The sequence below is a fragment of the Centropristis striata genome, chromosome 20 (genome assembly GCF_030273125.1).
Source record: "Centropristis striata isolate RG_2023a ecotype Rhode Island chromosome 20, C.striata_1.0, whole genome shotgun sequence".
In the NCBI taxonomy this organism is placed as follows: Eukaryota; Metazoa; Chordata; class Actinopteri; order Perciformes; family Serranidae; genus Centropristis; species Centropristis striata.
In genome coordinates, this window is record NC_081536.1 from 13,002,523 (window position 1) to 13,021,533 (window position 19,011).

General features: G+C 40.1%; 1 protein-coding gene across 1 annotated transcript; it reads left to right on the forward strand.

Moving 5' to 3' along the window:
* The first annotated feature begins 565 nt into the window (after positions 1 to 565).
* On the forward strand, positions 566 to 17,516 carry LOC131993853 (metal transporter CNNM1). The gene is made up of 10 exons (XM_059359910.1): positions 566 to 2,045; positions 6,601 to 6,744; positions 8,297 to 8,437; positions 8,628 to 8,797; positions 9,878 to 9,977; positions 11,578 to 11,723; positions 12,223 to 12,466; positions 13,611 to 13,715; positions 15,412 to 15,513; positions 15,925 to 17,516. The coding sequence occupies exons 1-10, from the start codon at positions 566 to 568 to the stop codon at positions 16,002 to 16,004; spliced, it is 2,712 nt and encodes a 903-aa protein (XP_059215893.1). The 3' UTR covers positions 16,005 to 17,516.
* Positions 17,517 to 19,011: the final 1,495 nt, after the last annotated feature.

The window sequence follows — 19,011 nt, forward strand, 5'->3', positions numbered from 1 at the left end:
TCAGCAAAAATGGTGATACATGAATATTAATGCAGACGTGTAATTTGTGTACTGTATAACCTGGATCGTTGTGCTTCCATCGTGTGTCTTGTTTTTTCTTGTGTTAATGTCTTGTTGTTATCGTGTAGATGTTTATGTGTGGACTCCAGGAAGATTAGCTGCTGTATTGAAATCACCCAGTGGGGATCCTAATGAATATAAACACACATTTGTGTAATATCTGTAATATTGAGCCTATTAAGGGGTTTCTATAGTTGCAAGTGTTGTTTGGTCCCGTGTGTATCGCATTAATCATTCATGGCTGGGCATTTCCTGCCTTCTATTTTTAGAAAGAGGGAGAAAGCAAATAAGACGGGCCTACGTTATGGTTTGTCATTTATATTTAAGGATTCTGGTGCCCCCCTCCTCTCTCTCTTTCTCTCTCTCTCTCTCTCTCTCTCTCTCTCTCTCTCTCTCTCTCTCTCTCTCTCTCTTTCTGTGGACCGTACCCATCCTTTTCTGCATGGATATGGCCACCCAGCTGCTCCATCTATCCCATCCGCAGACCACGTGACCCAGTTCTCCCATGTCCTTCAGTAGTTCATTCAGCATGATGGCTGCGGATGCTGCGGATGCTCTCTGCTGCATCCTGCATCCGCGCCGGCTCTCTCTCCTCTTCCTTACCGTTACCATCTCCTCTCTGCCGGCCCCGACAGCAGCGCTGCTCGGTGTCCGGCCAGAGGACACCCAGAGCGGGGATCTGTCCGTGCAGGATGGGATACTGAGGGCGATCGAGGGGACCCGCTTCATGCTGAGGGTTTACTACTCCGCATCTCCGGCGGCGGAGCATCCCAACAGCCTGAACATCAGCGGCAGAACTGATGCGGCTCTCGCGGCTCCGTGGATCGCGTTCGTAGAGGAACCAGGTGAGGACAGCGGGGAACGCGGGGACACGGAGAGGCGACTCCGGAGTACGGGGAGTCCGTGTGAAGAGGAGAATGCCCGCAGCTCAGACATCGAGCTGCTGGGCTCCTTCAGATCCACCTCAAGTCACAACTCAGTTTTGGTGGAGCTGCTCGCTAAAGACCTGCGCAGAGGGGAGATGATCAAATACTACTCCATGTGCGCGTTTGATGGAGTGAAATGGGAGCATTTCAGCACCAAAGACTTCTGGCTGGCGGTGGTGGAGAGACCCCCAGAGGCAGATGTTTGGCTGCAGGCGGGAGTCTCGGTGCTGTTGTTGGGGCTGTCTGCGCTCTGCAGCGGTCTGAACATCAGCATGCTGGCCCTGGACCCCGTGGAGCTGCGGGTCCTGCAGAACAGTGGCACTGAGAAGGAGCAGAAATACGCACGGAAAATAGAGTCAGTGCGTAAACATGGAAACTACATCCTCTGCACTGTGGTGCTGGGCAACGTGCTCACAAATACATGCTTCGTGGTATGGATGTGCCAGATTTTAGGAATGACTGCTCTCTCCACTGCCTCGTGTACTTTGGGGATATTCTTCATTGGCGAGATTTTACCTCACTCTGTGGCCTCCAGGCACAGTCTCGCCATCGCCTCCAAGACCCTCTGTGCGACCCGCCTGCTGATGCTGGTGTTCTTCCCCATTGCCTACCCAGTCTCCAAGATCCTGGACATCCTGCTGCACCAGGAGATCAGCAGCTTTTACACCAGGGAGAAGTTGGTGGCCATGCTGCGCGTCACAGATCCATACCACGACCTGGTCAAAGAGGAGCTCAACATCATCCAGGGAGCCCTGGAGCTGAGGACCAAGACCGTAGAGGACGTGCTGACCCCGCTGTCAGATTGCTACATGTTGTCCTCAGACGCCACCTTGGACTTTTGCACCATGTCCGACGTGATGCAGAGCGGTTTCACCAGGATCCCGGTCTACGAGAACGAGAGGTCCAACATTGTGGACATCCTCTTTGTCAAAGACCTGGCCTTCGTGGATCCTGACGATTGCACTCCTCTGAAAACAATCACTCAGTTTTACAAGCATCCCATGCACTGCGTGTTCAATGACACCAAGCTGGATGTGATGCTGGAGGAATTTAAGAGAGGTAACCCCACTTTAAATGAATATCAGAGCTCAGGTCTTAGAAGACTCTGCAGGAGGGAGGTGTGTCTTTTGGAGTGTGTTGTGTTTGAGGCGCCATATGTATATTTTGGAACAGTCTAGAGGCTACCTCCTGCCACATAGGATAGGTTAAATGTCTTTTGAAGTAACTGTGCACTTAAAACCTAAGTTTTCAGAGCAGAAGTCATATATACATCAGTCCATTGGCTCACAGTGGGTCTGCCAGTAAAGCCCTTTGATCCCCAGAGCAGTGAGAGCCATATGTGAAATCTGATACAGTGTCACACAGTGAGTCTGGTTCAGCCAGGAGTTAGAGGCTACCAACGACGACACAGGGTTATCTTAAGAATTTGTGCAGTAAAAGTTGTTTTCCCATGAAACATCACTGTGAACTTAACATGCCCCCACCCCCTGCTTGTTTCCCTTTTGTTGATACTATGCCATGTGTATCTGTTATCAGATCTACACTTTAATGTAATCTCAAAAAGCAATTTAGCAAGAGTGCAGGCATTTGCCCTCAATGGAATAGCAGTAGAGGCAATGAAAATCATCTCTATCTCTCTCTGACTGCTTTTGTGTGATAAGCATCTTTGCTGATAAGTGCATTCACTGTATAACAGCACTCCAGCCTGTCATACACATGCACTGATGGCAGCTGAGCAAAAGTGTGTCGCCTTACCCCAGGGACCCCATTCAGTCTCAATGATAACACTGAATATGATTCTTTATCGATGCCCTGCAGCGAACAGCTCAAACTGCTCCCTCGATGGTGTCACTAGGTAAAATGGAGACATATGAGAGGCTCCTGGAACGGCTGTTATGTAAGGATTTCATTGGCATTGGCTTATGTTGGGGGGATTAAGATGTAAATCTGTTTCATTGACTAAGAGAGCTCAGTAGATGTGGGTTGGAGGCATCCTAATGTGAAAGGGGACACTGTGGCGACTTTGGCAGGGTCATAAATTAGATTGCCACTTACAGGTCAAGGGGTCTACAGCTTTATTTTATTCAGGATTATGACAGATAGCTTCGGTCTGACTGAAATGATCCATGTGTCTCCGCTTGACCCTGCGTGTCTGCATACTGTGTGTTATTTATAGATAAGGTTAGGTGAAAAGGTGAAACCATGCAGGCTTCACCTTCCGATTGTCACTTAATTGTCAGCTCATGGTGACTTTGAAGCTTCTTTCACTCTGCAGGTCGTTGGCATCCGAACCTGCAGAGCAGCTATGAAAAATTCAGCTTCAACCTTTCCCTTTCCCCCTCTCGCCTCCTTCCTTCTTTGCTCTCATGGATTATGAGCTCCTGCTGTTCAGGAAGCCTGGCTGGGAGCTGTGGGGACGTCTCACTGAGAAGGGAGATGGGCTGGGGTGAAGTCTATTAGAAGAAAAGGATGGAAATGTCACCAGTAATGAAAGAAATGTAAGGGAGAACTGCAGGCATTCAATACAGAAGAAAATGCATACAGAAATCTTTTTTTAGCCTTTCACACAAGCTGTGCTCTTTACTTTTTGTAGTTATGCTTTCATGGCTGGAAACTTTTATTGTTTTGGCTGTGAGTTGCCAAGTGTTGGAAATATTGGCTGAAGAGATATCTGCCTTTGCTCAAATATGATGAATACATTTGAAAAACTCAACAGCAATGTCTCTTTCCAGTAATCATGACCCAGTCACGCACCATAATCCACAGATCTTGTTGTGATCAGTTTTATGTACAAACTATACCAGATAGAAAGTAGTTCCTACATGAAAACACTCTACAAAGTCTGTGGATTATCATGAGTAACCGGGTCATGATTTCTGGAAAGAGACATTGCTGTTGAGTTTTTCAGATGTATTTTTTGACTCGTCAAGCACCATAAGTTCAGTGTCACCTTGTTCCATTAATTTGAGAGAACGCAGACACTGTACAGCTGATACCTCCATTACTCTGCGACTAACACCAAAAAAGTCTGGATTATAAAGAGCACTACAGGGAAGAGGAAAAATGTTGTTGGTTTTTTAATCTTGGGCTGAACTGTCCCTTTAAAGTATTCAAATTATGCAGAATGACCTGTAAAAGTGTTCTATTATCATGCTATTCAATCATAATTACTGTATTACTTTAAATTTGTAGCTAGATCAGATCATTTCTCTGCTAATTTTTCTGCTTTAAACAGAGCTGGATGGAATAATCAATAACAATATACTTTATATTTTAATAACTGATCTTGTATTGTATGTTAAGTGTGTTATGGATGTTCTTAGTTACAAATTACAGGTTCAATTAGCTCTAAGGAATCATAGTGTGCTACAAGAGTCCATACACTATCAAGAATTATCATTGTATGTGCTAAATAAACTGAAGTATATATTGATGCATCAATAATAATGCATGCTTTATCATACTGTTCCATTGGTGGTGTTAAGTAGTGTTATGCATTTTCATGCATTTAAAAGAATCAATGCTGCATCATAATTGATTATTATGCAAGACCTAAACTATCTAAATGTTAATATGTCATGAAGAGAAAAAGTAAAATGGGCTGTCGTAGGAATTTAACTTATAAACTTATAATAAAAGCTATATGATATATTTGAAGTAACAACAAGAAAAAATACATTTTGTCAAGCTTTTTTTAAAAAAAAAAACAGTGAGTGAAAATATGTACTTATAATTCTCTGTATTGATGAAAACATTTTGCATTTTGCATAATAATGGCATATGATGCAGCATAAATCCCTTAAATGCATTTTTATGCTTTACACTTTACTTCCAGCCCCCAATCAAATGTTATGATAAAGCATGCATTATGCATTATAGATGCATCTATATTAACTTCACTTTACTGAACACATACAATGATACTGCATGCACTTTGAGTGCTTGTTGAGGTGTGTGTGTAGGTGAGTGTGTAGGTGAATAGTGTATTAGGAAGCTAACTTCTACTAAAAACTACTACTTCTACTAAAAACCCATGTAATACACTTAACAATGCACAAAATAAATCAAAACTTGTACTTAACACACAAAAATCATCAGCTGCGTGCAGGAGGCAGCTGTTTTTATAAGCTAAATGTGTGCAGAAGTTGTTGTGTTTGAATGTGTGTGGAACAAGGAGGAAAATAATGCAGAACTGCAGAAATACAAACAATGCATTGTTGTCTTATTGTATGGCTGCAATGTTTACAGAAAACCCAGAGCAAATATACACATAATGCACAGTTATATGTAAACATATTATGCATTGTGATCTAACACAACACATAGACTGGAGGAGCCTGGGAAACTGGCGGAGCAGAAACATTTGCAAAAGGGACATCCATGGCAGACCCAGTTTTTGCCCCGGGCATGTGTGTCTGCGTTCGTGAGTCTGGTAAAAGTGTGTGTGTGTGTGTGTGTGTGTGTGTGTGTGACTGCGAGAGTATTATGTAACATATGAATGATGTAATGCCGTGCCCGGGCACATCAGCAGCTGATGGCAAATCCACCTCTGACTCACCTGAGCTTTTCAGACAAGCTGACCTGAGCACAGAGTACAACCTCATCATCTCGGCCGATGTCACATAGAGTTTCATGTTTGGAGATAGCTGCCTGTCAGTCAATCAGGATTTTTTTTGTCTTGTTGCAGTGGATTAAAGCATTTGATCCATTTTATCCCCTGGCAGTGATCCCCTAAATCGGCCCATCTCATATGAGCTACTGATTTTGTTCGAAGTAAGGTCGGAGACTGTTGGAATCTGTGTCCCAGTGACGTCATAATTTTGGTTAGATAACTTATTCGACATAAGAGGAACCATGACAGTGATGTCTAGGATGAGAAATAGAAATAGGTAATAGATTTTTTTTAAATATCCAGTTTTTGGTGAGTGGAAAATGAAAAAAAAATCTGTGTTTGTTATTGTGTTCATGGTAATTCGTCCTGCTCTTCTCTCTCTCTCCTGGTGATGTTGGTGTGCAGCAGCAGCTTTAACTTCTTGTCACATTTGCTTTATCGACTCGCTCCGGAGATGCTGTTGGCGAGCTGTGTCATTGTTTCTGGCAGGCTTGTCATGTTCAGCCTAACCCTTACTGAGAGGGAGCACTGGGTCTGCTCATGGATGTGTAAAGTGTGTATGTATGTGTGTTTACAGAGGTGGCAGCAGCATGGGCAGTTTAGTCAGCAGATGCAGGCATCCCCAGACTGATTGCGTAATCACAGTGTTTACGTAAGGACCCAAGTCTTCCAAACTGTCAAAATGTCTCCAGACTAATCCCCCCATGCCCACTTTCTTCTCGTCTGAGTCACACACGTATGCACACGCACTAGGGCAGTCCTGACATTGGAATAATTTCAAGCTCTAAGATAGATCTCTCCTGTGTTTATGGCCTCTCAGCTCCAGTTGGTGTATTAGTGCTGATTTTCATCTTGACTGCACAGATCCAGTTGGAGGCTGTTGACTCGTGTTATTTTTATCCAGTGACGTTGCCTCTCAGCACATTGCATGGGCAGATTTTTTAGTTTATTCTCGCATTATGAAAACATTTTGACTCACCCATTCTTTTCTGATGAATGCAGGTAAATCCCACCTGGCTGTGGTGCAGAGGGTGAACAGCGAAGGTGAGGGAGACCCCTTCTACGAGGTGATGGGCATCGTCACCCTGGAGGACGTCATTGAAGAGATCATCAAGTCTGAGATTGTGGATGAGACGGACCTGTATAGTACGTATGATGCATGAACACACAGATTATAAAGCTCTGTGGTTTTCAAAGTCGCTGTTGCATTAGCTGTGAATCAATTTAATTATATTCCAGCTCCCACACTGAATAGATTTTCTCTCAGTTTGTCACAGCAGCTGACAATGTTTTTTCAGCACTGTGTTCATCGCTGAGAAAAGCTCAATTCAACAAATACTATTACTGATAATAACAGTATTAAACTGCAATTATATAGCACATTTCATACAAGAAATGCAGCACAAAACGCTTTACAATTACTTGACAAAAACAGAGAAAGAATGAACCTTAAAAAAAGAAGAATAGAATGCCCACACACACTTGATAACAATAGTTCAAATAACATTAAAAAAAAGAAAATAAATAAATGAATAAATAAAAGAAACAAACAAGAATAAAACGAAAATAGAATACACAGAATGCATAACATAACATGGAATAATTATTGATAATAAAAAATAAAAATAAAAATATTAAAGCCAGTGCCCATATTTGCAGCATCTGTGAGATTGGATTGGATTTTTCAGAAAAAAAACTCACTCACAGGCTCACCATGGGTTTTGATTAAACTGAAATAAGCTTTTAATATTATAAATTGCAGTGTATGGTAATATCTAGGATTGTTACAAGCTGCATTTGAGCAATTACAGATTGCTGGAATTTCCTTTACACCATCCCTCCTACTGCTGCTTTCTCATTAAACTATTGATCCCTCGTTCTCTCCCCTGTTGTTCGCAGCTCCTTACTGATGCATAATTGAATAATGTGAATAAATGCCCCAGTCTCACAGATAATCACCATAATCCGCTCATCTTTAATTGGCTGGAAAGGGCTTTCCACAGAAAAGAAGTCAAATGCCAAACTCCCATCATTTCATATCTAATCTGGTCTGTGCTTCATTTAGCTCACTGACTTTTACTAGTTTCCGGCCATAATTGGGGAAAATAACTTCCACAAAGCAGTCCCATAAGCCATGGACATTAAATTTTGAAGTGTGCTACAATTTTAATTACATGCAGAGTATGTGAAGCAGTCATTGGTGCACCCGCGTGGGTGTTCATAAAACAGTTTTTTCTGTGTCTGCATGTGCATAATTACGTGTGTGTGTGTATATATATATATATATATATAGCGCAGGGGAGCTAATCTCTCCAGACTTCAGGCATTTATAGCACCAGCTGTTCCCGCTGCAGCTCCGATGTATTTAATGGGATGTAATGCATTTAATGCTCCTCACATCTGCAGAGGATAAGTGTATTTATCAATCAGAGGTGGTTAATCTCACGCTATGTGCAGCCGTAGATAAACTTACTAATACTTTTGTGTTTGTTAGCGTCAACTGGAGATCAAGAACACCTCAAAGTAGCTTCTTATTCCTCTTTGTGAGAACAAGAATACTGAGAACTAGTATCACAAACCTATTAAAGGAAAGAATATGCCTTTCCCTCCCTCAGCTATTAAAAGAGCATCTATAAAATATGAAATCTGCACTGAATACTGTGTACTTTATAGGATTTGTAATATTGTGTGTTCACAGCTGATAATCGGAACAAAAGGCGAGTGTCCAACCACGAGAGGAAACAGCAGGATTTCTCAATCTTCAAACTGGCAGAAAATGAGCTGAAGGTGAAGATCTCACCCCAGCTACTGCTCGCAACACACCGCTTCTTGGCAACAGGTAGCATCTTATGTGTGTTTATGCATGTGTGCATGCACTGTATGCAGAGTATCTGTGGCTGTACACAGTGGATTGCAGGATGAATCAAGGACGAAGAAAATGTCAGAGGGAACGTGGTGTTCTTTCCTTGACTCTTGCTTTGGTGTGTTCTTGTGTGTGTCTATGTGTGTGTGTGCATCTAACCTTGTAGAGGTGGAGCCTTTTAGGCTTTGTCATCTGTCAGAGAAGATCTTGCTGCGACTCATCAAACATCCCAGCGTTGTGCAGGAACTCAAGTTTAACCCCAAGAACAAACACGCTCCTCAACACTACCTCTTCCAGAGAAACAAACCTGTGGACTACTTTGTTCTCATTCTGCAGGTAAATCACACATCCAAACACTACTACTACTACTACTACTACTACTACTACTACTACTACTACTACTACTACTACTACTACTAATAATAATAATAATAATAATAATAATAATAATAATAATCATAATAATAACTACGCATGTTTTAGATGAAAACCAAGCAATAATCACTGTGCTTGATGTTGTTATAATCATGGATGGATGAATAAAGCAGCATCTGACCTTCACCTACAAGATGTAACAAAAAGAGACATGTGTCAATCAAGTCCCTCAAAGGGTGTTTTCATAATGACGAATGATAATTCCGGTTAGTTTTGTATCTAGTCTGGTTTGCTTTCATAGTGCATAAATGTAACAATTAAAATTTTATAGTACAGAAAAACAAATTTAAAAAAATGTTTTTTGAGGGGTGTGTACGAAGGCAGAGAGCTGGAAATATATATTTGCAGTGTTATTTCTTAATGGTTGGAAAGTTTTTGGTGGAAAATGTAAATCTGGAAATTAACAGAGCAACATGGAGCCATACGCATCCAGCGTACCTTTGATTCTACTGGCCTTAATCCAGCTCTAGTGTTCCTACCAAACGACTGCCCAGATGTCAAGCAGACATCAGACTACCAAATCAGTCCTGTTCCAGTCATGTTGCATCTGTCACTCTATGGATACCTCACAAAATGCCCGCACAGGTTTCCCATAAACTGTTGCATTTTGGTTCATTTCCTATAATTGGGTGGGATGTTAACAGGGCAAGGAAACCACACTAGGGCGAGTATGGAAACGGACAGAGACCCCCTCTCACAAGTGGTCTCGACCGGTCGTGTTGGTCCACACCAGAGTACGATTGGAGCACTCAAGAGTGACCAAATGAACTGTAACAAGGATTTAACCACACCAGAGTTTGATTAAAAGGGACTAAATTTTGGGCTGTGAAAGCTCCCAAAAGTACTTAATAGAGACTCAAATGGTTATAATTACAGTGTTTTACTCTGTGGGAGGCTCCATTAGATGAGGAATCAATCCAATGTGTATATCACACATTAGCATAGAGCTAATGCATGTAAATGGCTGTGTTGACATTGCAGGGACGAGTGGAGGTGGAGATAGGGAAGGAGGCTCTCCGCTTTGAAAATGGAGCGTTTTCCTATTACGGCATGCCGGCACTCATCTCGCCCCTGCCTATCGGTAAGTAAGTGCACACACGAAGCAATATAGATCGATATCACAATGAGGGTGAGGGTGATGATGATGACAGTGAGGACAGTTCAGCAATAATAATCATAAAGCTAGTGCAGTGCCAGTGGCGGGCATGTTTTTGCTGTCTAAATCCCACCCAGCGTCTGTATACCGTCAGTCTGCAAGAGCAGCAGCCGAGGGAAGTAAGTAATTAAAAGAAGTGATTTCAGAGAATTTCCCAGTGGAAGGACATGACCTGCACAGGATTATATGAAATCCAGCTAAGACTGCAGCACAAGCAGAAAGCCTGTCTCTTACTGTCTCTCTCTCTGTTTCTTGTGTTGGTTGTTTGAATGTTTTGCATGTGTGAAGTTCAGGGTGAGCTTAAAGCCGTCCAGAAGACCCCATTAAATATGTGAAAATCCCTTCTTAGGACAGTTCAGAATGTAGAGTTTTCTCTTAAGAAGCTGCAGAAGTACGACAAAAAGCTTCTTTTTTATTTGCCCTCTTTCTGAGTCATTGCTCTCCAAACCCATGCAGAAAATAGGCGAATGGAAAGGACCTACATAACAAATGCACTCTAGAGTACTCCTGTGTCTAACATCATCAATCTTCTTATGTATGCTCATTAGAGATCTGTAGTTGCTGCCAAAATGTGCCCCTATAGCTTTAATTAAATGAAAGTAAAACACTAATACATCTGTAAAAGTATGGTACCATACAGAATGTAAAATAAAAGAACATACTGGTGTGAAACGTGAATCTGTCAATTAACTGTTTGTGTAAAATGTGACTTTCTTTTCAAAATAAACACATTTCTCAGAGGGTTTTTTTTTGGTTTTTGAAACATGTTCATGCTCATTATATGAATTAACTACTGACTTGTTTACCAGTCAAGTTGTATTTTACATTCATGGCGGTCCAGACTCATAGAATATATGTATAATATATGTGAGACTTTTAAGGAATTCAATAACATGTATTAATGTATTTTTTAGCCAAACTGAAAATAATCACTTTTGGAGATGGTAATAATTAACTGTTTACAAGAAATACGATTTTTGAATGATTATTTCAAAAAAATATATATACAGTACTGTGTACAGTACTATTTTTTATCAATTAACAAAATGCAAAGTGAGTGAACAGAAGAAAAATCTAAATCAAATCAATATTTGGTCTGACCAGCATCAATTCTTCTAGGCATTTCTTCACACCTGCCTCAGACTTTTGCACAGTAATGTATGTATTTTTTCAGTAAATACATGAGCAACTTCATGAGCCTTTGAAAAGATGAAAGACTAGTTAGTTACAATTAAAGTCCAAAGAATCATTATATACCAGAGAAGAGTTGTGGGGCTTGCTTTATTTTGATTTTGAACTCAGAAACACAATAAGACTGTTTTTCCTAGGTTACTGAAAATTTGAAAAAGAAAGCTACAGTGTATGTTATTCTAGTCAAAGTGGATACAGCAGTATAGTGAGCATTCTGATAGATGTGGGTCCGTTAACTCTTTTTGTACTTTCTGACAGTTTTCAAACTCAATAGTGAGGCTTTATGTATTAATTTCACAACTAAAAGTATGTTTTCCTCTTCTGCTCTGTTCAGGTCCGAGGTACAGTTCCCGGGGCAGCGGTCTGAACCAATCAGATTCATTACTGAGTGGAGGCAGCGTGGGTCAGCTCACTACAGGAGGGGGGGTCTACCTACCAGACTACTCAGTCCGACAGCTCACAGACCTGCAGATCATCAAGGTTATAAGCATGAGTGCCTACACACACACGCACACGCACACACACACACACACACACACACACACACACACACAGAAACACATGGAATCACATTAATTGCTGTTATTATAATCTCAATTAAATGTATAATTTCCTGCACACTGAAGGAAAAATGGGAGCGACTGCACTTTTAAGCTTCTTTCATTTAATCTTCAGAATTCCCGCAAATGCAAACTCTTCCTCTGCTGCAGCGTTTGCCTTTGATATGTCCTAATCCCCGATTCTGACTGAACACAGACATCCTGTCGCTCCCTCTCTCTCCTCCATACACCCTCTTTCCTTTAATCACGGGGAGTAATTGAGCTCCATTTCAACTATGAATATTTTAGCCCCAAATGATGGATGTGCCCTCTCGCTTCACCTCTCCTCCACTTCTCTCCAAACCAGTCCATGTTTCCTCTGGGGTGAGATAGGCATAAAGGCGCGCACAGACCTAATAGTTCTCTCTGCGTGCCCACAGATCACCAGGAACCACTACCAGAATGCCCTAACAGCCAACAGGATGGACAGCTCCCCTCAGACGCCAGACCCGTTGGATCCTGATGCTAAAGGGAGGCCTGTGGTCCCGGAGGCCCGCTCACACAGCATCGCTCTGCCCCTCACACACACACACACTCGACTGGGGCTGGCACGCCTTGCACATCTCCATCCCCACGGTGGCCTTCGCAACACCTCCCAGCTCAATGAAAGAAACCGTATCGTCCGTAAGTGTGGAGACGATTTGATACAACATGTTGACTATACAAATTATGATGACATTACTATGGGGGGTTAGTTTAAGAGCTGGGTGTAATTAAATTAACGGTTTAAAATTAAATTTCCATCCAGGATAACACTCTCTTAGTACTTGACATCAGCCGAGAGGCCCAGTGATAATATCTTTCTTCCATTCCTTCTTAAATATATCTATTTATTTTAATATTTCCCCTGTTCCCTCGCAGGGTTTTACTTTGCACTCCCACATCACATAAAAGCAACACCAAAACCCTGAAATGTAAATGACGAGCTCGCTCCATGAGGCCCAATTTGAATTTTACGATTCATTGGAGTGGTAGAGACTTCTTTTGAAGTAGAAGAAAGAGGAAGTTCAAAGGATCAAACACACTGATTGGAGTGCTTTGTGGGCTCAGGGCTCAAAAGCTGCCTGACAGGAGCAATACATGTTTAATATAACTACTATCTGATACTCTGACCGGTCAGGACCTTGATGATCTGATGACTGATTGCTGCAATGATAAAAAACAATTCTGTAAATACTCAAAAGATGTTCATACAAGCCGAGATTAACAAATGTTTTACACAGGGTATCGTCCATTTAGCAAGTTTGAAGATTTTTCTTTACATTTATAATATCAGTGAAGAATGACACCTAGTATATGTTAAAGGGCCAGTGTGACTCACTCACAAAACTGGTGCAAATGTGGTGTTGATCAATCTGTACTGGTTACACGGCTTAAAGGATTTCCCACATACCATCTGTCTTACACTCTGTTCAACACGCTACCCAGTTTGTGTGTTTGTGTCATTAAAAATAAATGACTGGACAGATGGTTCTGTTGGTTGTCACTAAAGAGTACCATCCAATTATATACTGCCAGGTTTTTATGTTCAATCACATCACCACAGACTTTACCAATTATATCTCCTCCACTGCTTGTAGTTCATCTTTAATTGGAATTGAAGTCTCATATTTTTAACCCACAACTGTCATATTTAAGTTATTACTGGAACCTAAAAAGCCCACCAACTGATATATAGCAAATTATCTACCTCCCTCTACAGGCAGAGAGAGAAAATCAGCTGCTGTGAAGTTCTTTGAGGCTGATTGGTCTAATTCTCTCTTCACAGGCAGTAAATCTGACGGCCAGAGGAGTCCAAATGATACCGTGTTCCTCCGCATGGATGAGATTCCCTACATCCATGAGGACCGGCCAGAAATTTATGGAGAGAATGGTGAGTGCTGCTATATGCATACTGGCTGAAGAAATCAGGCTATTGAAACCTCTTCTCCCATTTAAAGCTCAAATTTGTTCCTTTGCACTAGGGGTGCATGGGAATCACAAAAAACACACAAAATTACAATCTTCACAAAGTCACAATACAACATTTCAATAATTAAGCAAAATGATGAGTATTGCAATAACACGTATTGCAATATATTGCAATGTAGTACCTTTTTTCAACTGCACATTATGTCCGCAAAGGAACAATTTATCAACTTCTTCTTTATCTAACTTAATTTTACTTCAGTCAGTTTTATTGCAACAAACTGAGATTGTCAAGTAGACTGGTTAAAGCTGTATTGTTTTTTTGTTTTTTTTTGTATTTTATTTGTTTTCTGATCAAATGCATTTGACCAATTATTCCTAAACATTTAATCCAAATGGCTATAATTCAATGGTTTGATTCTACAAACTGTCTTTTAAATTTGTGCTGCATTTTGTAATGAACTTTTGTGCTGCACTTTTCTAATGTATTTTGGAATGTATTTTTACTGTTAAAGTTGTTGTAGGACTGTTGAGTATTACTTGTTGGAATGTGGACCCCAGGAAGACTAGCGAACTGCCACGGTACAAGCTAATGGGGATCCTTTAATAAAAACATAAATAAAAACATAAAAACATAAAACACTGCCTTGAAAAACTGTCCTAAGTGTGGCACCCGCCTGACCCACTGAACTGTTTGTGTGACCTACTTAACTCATTGCAAACATGTATGGAATGCTGTGCAGGTATTTTGAACATTGGAACTTGTACAAAAAAGTTGTGCAGCCCCTTCAACGCCTCCCCAATTTATTATTATATTCTCAGTTCTCAACTCAGCAGCATCTAGTGGACTGAAAAGAGCAAACAACTGATTTCATTATTCTAGTATCAAAAGGTTTAATTCGTATTTGAATTATTTATAATTTACATAAGAAAAAATATATACTTGGCATCCGTGTATCGATATAATATTGCAATATTATGTAGTCTTATTATTATATTATTATATTATGTTGTAGCATTTTTTACCAACCCGTACGACAAGCATGTATGATGTACAGAAAGTTTCCTTTTTTAAAAGTTTGTTTACTCCATAAAACTTCATTAATAAGTACTCAAGATACTACATAGACTGAGACCATTAGTTCACATTGCTTGTCTAAATTGCAAAACATATAAAAGGCAGTTAATAAGGGTAAACAGACATGCCAGTGTTTTTCATTAAAATATTTAGTCAGTGCAATAAAATAACATCAAAGAATTATAAAATGTTTGAAAGAAGAAATAACACATTCTTTCTCTTACAAATCAAATCAAACAGTGTAATCCCTTAATTCTACACACTATTACACAATGTGTACATTTTGAAATATATATTGCTGTGTAATTAACATTGCTGAGTCACATTGCTTAATTTATGAGTAACACTGTTACATAACATTTTAGCGTCATATTTCAATGATTTTATCATAACAGTAAGGATATCGTTGTTGTTTCCTTTTTGCAATCCCATTCTTTTTACTCTACATCACCTTCCCTAATAATGATGTCTTTAAATCAACTAAATTGATCTTATAGATTTTGTGCATATCACTGTAGGTCTGGGTCTCATTTCGCTCCATCTACCCCTCCTCTATCTTACTCTCTTAAACTTTCTCTTTCAGACGTGCCTACAGAGTCTCAGCCCTCCACCTCTCCCTTCATCAGCTCTCTGTCTCTGTCCAGCTCGGAGGAGAACATCGGGAAGAAGCTGTTGCGTAAACTAAGTGAGTGAGCCATTTGTCACGAAAACCAACACGTCAGCACACGCCCACACACACACAGACAGACACACACCGTCAGATGTTCCCAAACGTCTCTGTCAGACAAAGGGAAACAGTGCAGAGTGTATCTTAGCAACAGGTGTTGTGTCGTGTCCCTCGCTGCAGCCTACTCCTCTTCAGCAGAGCAGATTCTCCAGATGCAACTGCTGGCTCAGATATGATTCATTAACTTTCTTTTATTCAGCTGAGGCGATGGCTCCTTATTTTATTTAATGGCATATGTGAGGTAGTTAAAAAAAACAATGACAGTGAAGTGAATACACAGATGAGCAAAGCGAGATTAAAACGAATGCAGCTGCAGTTTAAGGCAGGTGCTTTCACCAGTAACGACCTGAATTTCTTCTCTGTTTCTAGGTAACAAGAGGAGGAAAAAGTCTCGGGATGGAGAGAAGAGTTTGGAGGAAGGTTCAGAGCAACCGCCAGTGACGAGCTAGCACAATGACACTGAGGAAGAAGGATGAAGCTTCTTCCTTTTTATCACTCACTGGTTTTCCTTACTAAACAATCACCCCCTCATAGACTCCTTCCACCCTCCGACACAACTCTCACAGGAGACTGAGCCATCTAATGTGATGTAGCCACCAGTAACACTCAGGTCCCCCCTGGTACACTCTGTCCCACCTTGCCTGACTTCACACCTGTTCATTAAAATCGGGACAGATCTGAAAAAACTTGATTGGACAAATCTAAACAACACAGTATTGGATTTATCCAGCCTTACACTGGACTCTGGAGGTTTTCGTCACAGTTTTCATCATTTAAACCATCTGGACTCTAAAATATCTCTTAATATGGAGCCCAACTTAAAACAATATCTGAGCCAGTTTGACCTTTTACTTGATCCAACAATTAATACAGTTTTTATAATTTATTTATTACGAGGCAGTTCCCACATACTGAAAATGTTGTTTGCACAGGGAACTGTCCCAATGTTGCCATAAAGGTGCCGCCTACTGCCAACAGTACCAGACACACTAGCCTTCGTCGGCTAAGAACAAAAAGCCACAACACAAAGCACAATTTTTACGCCAGATTCAGAGAACACAATTATGAAAAAGCCATAAATTAATTCTCAACTTGAAGGACTACTTATTATATACACTGACCTCTCAGAAGGTTTAAAGGGGAAATGCGCAATTTTCAAAATACCTGTGCTTGAAATAACACAATTTCTTACCTGATTTTTATATGAAAGTGTCAGAATTACCAAAAGTAATTTGAAGATAGCAATATAAGTCATCTTACATACTGTAAATGGCTACAACATACATTCAGTGAATACATAATTTCTACATAAATGCATGTGTCCTACATAGTCTGTCCGATCTGTCCAAACATCCTTCTCACTGCATTATGTAGCTATATGGACACAATTTTAGTGTCTGCTTATCCACATTTTCTCTTGATGTTACCAGCTTTTAAAAAAGCATTAGCCTGTTGCATTTAGTAGTGGCAATCAACTTCATACCATTAGCGACCATATTAGCCACTTTTTTTATGTATAGTTCATCTCACTAAAGCTGCATACACCAATTAAAAATAAGCTAGGGGTTTGGGGGTTTTGAATCTTTGGGTCTATGGATATTCTCGAGGAAGAGTAGTTGCTACCTGCATGTTTGTTAATGCTGCTTTTACTGTAGAATCATCCCCTGTAGACAGCCCTGTTCCTCCATATGCATGCTAAAGTAAATGGATGCATGAATAGGATGATCTGCAGTAACAGTGACTTACTGATATCTTAAGCGACTGTAGATTTTAAAATGAAACTGAAGTTTTAAATGCTAAAGTTGAGAAAAAGAACTAGGTGCAATAAATACTATAACACAGCATTAAAGGCATACTATGCAGGAAAAGTCACTTACTGTTTGTAAACATAACATTTAAACTTGACCCCTCCTTCTCGGCTCAATGAAAATTAAAGCAAAACCCAGATTTAATTTGTCCGACTGGAATTTCAACTCGCTATATTTGCATTTTTTTAGCACTGTTTTCATAGCTTTGTGCCCAAGAGAGGCACCCAGAAATCTCATGATTATAGCAATATGAAAAGAAAAGCAAAAAAACAAGCAGACACTTCCTGGAGTAGCCGAAATAGCTCAGTTGGTAGAGTGTTAAACTGAAGATCTAAGTGTCCCTGGTTTCAGCAGAGGTCACTTCCTTTACCCATTATGACATTGTACTTCTACACAATATTTACCAAATTTCCCTCCGTGGATAAATAAAGTATTTCTGATTCTGATTCTAGTGGGTAATAAGGGATAAATGCAAGAGATTACTTTTGTTTGAGTCTATACTTTTTCTTTACTTTTGAAAAAAAAATCCTGCATAGTATACCTTTACATCCAGGTCTCATGTTTTAACTGTTGCTATTACAGCACAAGGGGAAGAGGAAAGGGTCAAAGGTCACTGTATCTAAGATAAAAACAATAAAGGTGGCCATACAACGCTGCTTACTGGAGGAAAAAATGAAGCCATGGTTCTATAAATAATAATAAATAAATAAGTAGTGCAATAATGAAAATATGATTTGATCCTTTTTAAAATGTGAGTGGTAGCTGCAGCTCAGGCTGTACTAAGCTGCGCTGTGTTGAAATGAAATCTTGGCAGGTACACTGGTCAACAGAAAAGAGAGAAAGATATGAAAGAGGAAAGCAATATGACGCACACTGACGTCAAGCCACCACCTCCTGTCAAACACACAGACGCACACAAAGGTGGTGTTTGGGGACACTCAGTGATATAATTCATTCTGCCTGGTAAGGCCATGGAAGTACAAAGGATACTGCACTGCTAAGCTTTTCACATTGACCCCTCTATGTACACAGAACACCCAACGGGAAGTCTTTTGATCTGACAACTGACTCTGAGCAAGAGGATTTGTGTGAATCTGAAACTCTCTCAGCTGCATGTTGAGAGAGGCTTTGCAGTTGATTAACATCGATTTATATTTGTCAAGATTGATATATTGCTTGTTTGAGATTATAAAAAGGCTAATTTACATTTTGTAATGTGTTATTCAGATGATTATATAAGTTACCCAAAGATATCAAGAGACTGACCATATGTTCTACACAAGGGATAATTAAATTATGAATGAATTAACTGAAATATTGTTTTTGTCTCCTTTGTTTTGTCTCTGACATTTATATGAGTCCAATTTAAAGGGACAGTTAACCCCAAAATCAAAAATACAGATTATTTTTTTGGTAACACTTTAGATTAGGGAACATATATTCAACATTAATTAGTTGCTTATTAGCATGCAAATAAGTAACATATTGGCTCTTAATTAGTCATTAAGTAGTTATTAATGTCTTATTCTGCATGGCCTTATTATACAACCAGTAAACCATTAACTAAACTAAAGAAAACTAAAGAGTTTTCCCTCAATAATCTCAGAATTATTACTTATTAGTAGTAAGTAAGGGATTTGTTGTATAT